Source organism: Galeopterus variegatus, unplaced genomic scaffold (assembly GCF_000696425.1).
Source record: "Galeopterus variegatus unplaced genomic scaffold, G_variegatus-3.0.2 Scaffold6355, whole genome shotgun sequence".
Taxonomy (NCBI): Eukaryota; Metazoa; Chordata; class Mammalia; order Dermoptera; family Cynocephalidae; genus Galeopterus; species Galeopterus variegatus.
The window spans coordinates 109421-115612 of NW_007732466.1; the positions used below are offsets into that span (position 1 = coordinate 109421).

The 6192-nt window shown below is 46.8% G+C and overlaps 1 protein-coding gene across 1 annotated transcript in view; it reads right to left on the bottom strand.

Annotated features, from left to right (window-relative positions):
- The window catches only part of LYPD4 (LY6/PLAUR domain containing 4), a 2538-nt gene extending 779 nt beyond the window's left edge, over positions 1-1759 (bottom strand). Inside the window, exons 1-4 of the mRNA XM_008590770.1 lie at positions 1575-1759; positions 1239-1382; positions 444-770; positions 42-179 (exon numbers count right to left, since the gene is read on the bottom strand). Coding sequence (XP_008588992.1) covers positions 42-179; positions 444-770; positions 1239-1382; positions 1575-1641 — 676 coding nt within the window. The 5' untranslated portion in view covers positions 1642-1759. The remainder of the gene's footprint in view (positions 1-41; positions 180-443; positions 771-1238; positions 1383-1574) is intronic.
- Positions 1760-6192: the final 4433 nt, after the last annotated feature.

Genomic DNA, 6192 nt, shown 5'->3' on the forward strand with positions numbered 1-6192 from the left:
GCCTAAGAGGATGCCCCAAGCAGGATCTCGACTGGAAGAACCTGCATCAATAATCTGAGACTTCTCTAAGACGTTGAGGACCTCAGTCACTTTGATGCTCCCAATATACTGAAAATCTCCTAAAATCTTTTGATGTTCACGAGCACAGCCCATGAGGAGGAAGGTGGTATTGAGAAACCCTGTAAGAGAGGGAGGAGTCTGGAACACTTCCAAGACTCAAGAGCCCTGCCCTCTTCCCAGAGGCCCCTTGCAAACCAGGATCCTGCTCTCCCACCAGAGACTTAGGCACCAGAGACTTACCCCTTCCTCCTCACAATTCATGTGCCTGGTCCCCTGCAACCCCAATCCCATCTCAAAATCCTACCAGCCTCTCTCAGAGACACAATGGCACTAGACAGCACAAGGCATAGAGTAAGGATTTGATAAAGTTCCTCTCCTCTCACCTGCCTGAAATTTTAAGGTGGAACTGTAACACTTAGGGGCGGTGTAGGGGCAAGAACTGGTGGTGACAAAATTTGGTAGGCATTCCTTAGTGTGCTGTCCCACACATGTTGGGCAATTATGAGAAGAAAATGCTATAGACTTGGAATCTGTGGCCTTGAGTTTCACAAAAGGCTCCAAGTTGGTGAGATTGTTGCAGAGATAGGTCCGGCAGACATGGCTATAGGAGGCAATGGACACTCCAGGCGGTGAAACGAGGTAGGAGATTTGCGGGGGGTAAGATAAGGCTGAGCTGCAGCCTTTAAAACCCACAACTCCCTTTGTGGTTCCTGAGGAACAGAGGATTAGAGAGCTCTGATCAGTGTTGTTGGCCTCACCCAGTGTCTACCATCCCACCCTCCCTCCTGCTCTTCCTGTGCCCACCCTGCCCCATCACCAGCTTTGACTCTCCCCAGTGTTCACTCACTGCAGCTTCTTTGGGGTCAGATGATGGAGGGATCTGCATCTGTATCTCCTCATTCCTTTCCCTGCAGTAGCCACTCTGCTCCTCTCTCCCTTGTGATCACCCATTTCTTCTCCCCCAGATTGTCCCCTCCTCTGAGGATTTGCCCAACTCCATTCTGCAGTCTTATCCAGCTCACACCACAACCAGCTCGGCCCTGCCCCTCTCCTTCCAGTGTCTGATATTATCCCCAAACATATAATGACGTAAATATCAGGAACTCCAGTCCTAGGTGCTGGGAGTAGAGCGAGGGGGCAGAAGAGCATGAAAATGTATAAAATCCACACCACTTCACCTGTCTCGATGAACACTAGCGTCTCCTCACAGCCCTCTCTCAGCTTACACACCATGCTCCTCATCAGAAGCCACTTCCAATCATGGAAAGCAACAGCTCTGAAGGCTGAGGCAGTTGCTTCATAGCACAAAAGAGCTCCAGACCCTAAAGAGAGAATGCTGTTCCAGTCATCTGCCCCTCACATCACCCTCTCCGCCCCTGACCTGTCAATCAAAAACTCAATCTTCACACATCCTGTCCCCTGAGGGACCCAGATATCCAGCTCTCGTACCCCCTGTGACATGAATCCAGCCTCCCAACTTTTTGGGTCTTATAACACCCAGCCCGAGGACTTACGAGGCAGAGTGGAGATGGCCCCTAGGAGGCAGAGCAGCTGCACAGGTCTCATACACTGAGGTCCCATGGTCCTGCGTCTGGATCCTGGATGCTAGAGGTCAGTCTGGAAACTCTTCAGTCTGGGTCCCAAGCTCCGTTCTTGTCAGTCCTGAATTCTTTGTCCACCTGCCTCTGGGTCAATGTTTTTGAAGCAGAAAGTTGATTGTGTCATTTTCTGTGATGCAGGCTCCCTAAGACCTTCAGGTACTCCCATCTCCGTAGTCTCCCCTCTAATCTAATCCTCACCCACCATGTTTGCTTCTCAAAGCACGACCCTCATTCTCCCACCTGGGTCCTCCCATGGGACACAGTGCTGAGCAGAGGACAATGCCTTATCCAAAGTATCACTATTACATAGGCTGTTCTCCAGACAAAAGCAATGAGATCGGAACAACAAACGGACACTTAAAGCTCCTGTGTGTGTGGAAGTTAATCAACATATTACTAAATAACCCTTGATTTGATAGGAAAATTAAAAAGTATTTAGAACTGAATAATAAGCATACTACATATCTCATTCACACATGCGCACACACACACAGTGCATGTAAAATCTGTTGAAAACTGAATAAGTTCTCTAGTGTAGTTAAGAGTATTGTACCAATATCAATCTCCTGCTCACATACTGCAGTTATAGAAGATGTCCCCATAAGGAAGCTGGAGGAAGGGTTAAGGGATTTATGTATCATTTCACAACTTCCCGTGAGCCGATAATCATTTCAAAATCAAAAGCTTTTTTTTAAACTGCACAACAAAATTTGGTACACAACTAAAGCAGTATTTAGAAATAAATTTATACTTTTAAATACAATTATCAGCTATAGCACAGTATTATAACAGCAAGATCAAGGGTACAGATTCCCATACAGTCCAGCTGCCAGTAGTTAAGAGTATTGTACCAATATCAATCTCCTGCTCACATACTGCAGTTATAGAAGATGTTCCCATAAGGAAGCTGGAGGAAGGGTTAAGGGATTTATGTATCATTTCACAACTTCCCGTGAGCCAATAATCATTTCAAAATCAAAAGCTTTTTATTAAACTGCACAACAAAATTTGGTACACAACTAAAGCAGTATTTAGAAATAAATTTATACTTTTAAATACAATTATCAGCTATAGCACAGTGTTATAACAGCAAGATCAAGGGTACAGATTCCCATACAGTCCAGCTGCCAAAAAAAAAATTTTTTTTAGTAAAAATAAAATTGAATAAATACATTTATCAGGAAACAAGAAGGATTAAAAAATAAATATGTTCATGAATTAGCTCAAGAGCAACAAAGCAAACCCCCTCCTAAATTATAAGGGGCAACAAAGCAAGCTCTCTCCCCCAAAAAAGAATGGAAATAAAGATGATAGCAGAAATCAAAGAAATAGTTAACAATAACAACAACAAATGTTATCACCAAAAAACCAACATGCATTCTTTAAAAAGATTAATAAGATAGTTCTCTGGCAAATCGTTATCACCAAAAAACCAACATGCATTCTTTAAAAAGATTAATAAGATAGTTCTCTGGCAAACCTTTTTTTTTTTTTTTAAGATGACCAGTAAGGGGACCTTAACCCTTGACTTGGTGTTGTCAGCACCACGCTCTCCCAAGTGAGTGAACCGGCAATCCCTATATGGGATCCGAACCTGGAGCTTTGGTGTTATCAGCACCGCACTCTCCCGAGTGAGCCACGGGCCGGCCCGTTCTCTGGCAAATCTGATCAAGAGAGAAGATGCAAATAAAATACAGAATGAAAAATGGGAAATGACAGACATCAGATGTTTTTTAAATCATAAAAGTATCATTAACAATTCTACATTTATAAATTTGAAATTCTGAAGGAGATAAATATCTAAAATAATATGAAATGCCAAAATTGGCATGAGAAGAATATATGCAATGGCTTAAACTAACAAAAATGGCCAAGAATCTCCTGAAAAGCAACAAGAAAAAGAGAACAGCCCTGGTAGGAAAATGGGCCAAGCACATGAAGAGGCAATCCTCAGAAGAGCAAACAAGAAAGGCTAACAAACGTATAAAGAGACACTCCAACCCAACAGTAATCCAGGAAATGCAATATACCAAACGTACATCTGTCAGACTGGCATAGACCAGAAAGCTGGAAACAAACACATGTTGGCAGGACTGTGGGGATAAAGGGACCCTCGTGCACTGCTGCTCATGGGGTGGAGATAAGACCCTCTTTTGGACCCCGAGGAACAGAGGAGTTGAGAATTCTGATCAGTGTCTCAGCATTTAAGGGAGGAATCTGACAACACTTAATCAACTTAGGTTTATAAAAACTCATTTCTGGTACACCCTATATATATACATAATGAAAATTTCCACCCTCTTCTACAAAGGAACATGTATGAGGATGCAACATTATTGTGGTGACAGTGAGTTGAGGCAATGAGAGCGTCCCTCCCTGAGACCAGGTGAATGGTAACACTCAGGGAAGGCACACCACAGACCATCACATGGCAGCTAGAAGCAACTGATTAGATGTACACATGATTTGTACATGGATAGACTATAAAAGCGCAGAACTAATTATTTTTAGTAAATGACATAACATCATTGGCATAAATTAAAAACTCACACACATAAAACACTACACATCTTGCAAGAGCACACACAAACCAAAAGATACACATTAACTACCTTAGACTGACTGCCTCTGGGAGGGTTAGGGAATGAAAGTGGGGAATGGGAATTAGTGGGAATAACTAACTAAAACAATGCAGAAGAGAGTACAAAGTTCATAGACCTAGGTTGGAATCTTTATCCCTCCACTAACAGCTGTGTGTAACTTGTTGAATTCTGAGCCTGCTTCCTTATTTATAAAATAGATTGAAAATACATCCCACAGGGTCATTGTAACGGTTAATAAGATTACTAATATAAAGTGCTGGGCAAGTGTTAAGCACTCTGTAAATGTTGGCTCCCTTCCCTCCCCCCCTCCCAAAGGATCAAGTTTAACCTCTTTAGCTGGCTTTCAAGGCTCCCCCAAACCCAACCCTCCAGACTGGCCCCAAACAACCTTTCCAATTTTATCTAGTATGGCTCCCCTGCACAGTAGTCCAGCTAGAGGTCACTTCTGCCACCCTTTTCTGCCTGGAATGCCACACACAGAGATCTGTGCCAAACAAAGAGGCTAAGATGCACAGAAAAGATGGGACATGGAAGGGGGAAATGAGGCTAACAAAGGATCACATAGAACGGTTAGGCCAACCAGAGAAGATGACACATATCACCTGGGATGCAAAACGACAGAACCCAATAATCTGAGCACAAGTGCAGACACAACCAGAAAACACTAAAATGAAATCTTCAAGGAAGTGGTCAGAGGGGACGTCACCCCTACAATAGACAAACCTAGAGAGAGAAGGAGGAGCTAACTGACGGAATGGAACCTTGCAGGGAGACAAAGGAGGACCAGCAGAGAGAGCACAAGTGGAGGGGCAGGAAAATGAGGAGTGGAGCACAAAGACCGGGCTCTCAGGGTGAACGATCTCAAAGGGTGAAAGAGAAAAGGAGACTGGGCAGGATGCACGGGAAAAGGGGACAACGCAGACAGGAGGGAGAGGGAAAGCCTGAGATGGGTCTAACAGAGATACACAGGGAGGGGAGCCCCGAGAGAGGTGAAATCCAAGAGGGAGATGCACACGCAGGGCAGAGAAGGCCGGAAAGACAACAACTAGGGGCTTCTCGGAAGCAAAGACAGCGGGGACGGTGGCCTGACGACCAGCGAATGATGCACGGGGAGAAGGTGGGTATGAAAACCAGCAGGACTGACAAGCAGAGAGCCAGAGTCCGAGAGAAAGGGAAGGTCGAGGTTAAGAACATCAGAACTGACACACAGACGGGAAGAGACACAAGGAAAGGGGCCTGACCGGAAAAGGTGGGACCTGGTAAGGAAAAGGGGAAATCACGGGGTTGGGGAGACACACAAAAGGAGAAGCGTAGCTCAGGAGTTGAGGCACTGGGAGAGAAATGGGAGAAAAATGGGAGAAAACACTGGCTTCCACGCAGAGACGAGCCCTAGAGCAATGGAGGCTGGGGGCACAGGCCTACAGGGCGAGGCTGCACGTGCCAAAGGAGTCGGGGTCAACGTCCAGGGGCGGGGCGGGGGCCAGGCCAGCCTCCATCTGGAGCGATACTCGATGCCCCATTGGCCACCCCCCCACCCCGCAGAAGGGGGCGAACAGCCCGGGAAGGGCAGCGGGGGGAGGGGCGGGAGCCTCAACTCGAAGCTCCATTGGCTGGCCTGAGAGCTTGGCGCGCGGAGAAGGCGGCGGCGGGGGAGGGGCGGCCGGCCGTGCGGGATCTCGAAGGGCATTGGTCGCCTGCCTCTGCCGCAGGAGGCGGCGCTTGAAGCTAATTGGTCCCTGTGAGAAGGGGCAGGAAAATCAGTGCGAGCGCGGCCGTTCCTCTGGCCACTTCCTTGCCACTGCCTCGCACCATCCTTGGCCTTCTTCTGACTGAATCTGACTCCGCTCGAGGCTGTGGTAACCGTGGACGGGCGGCTTGAACACGACGGCTCCCCTCCCTCTCCCTCTTCCTTCCTCTGTCTTGCTCCG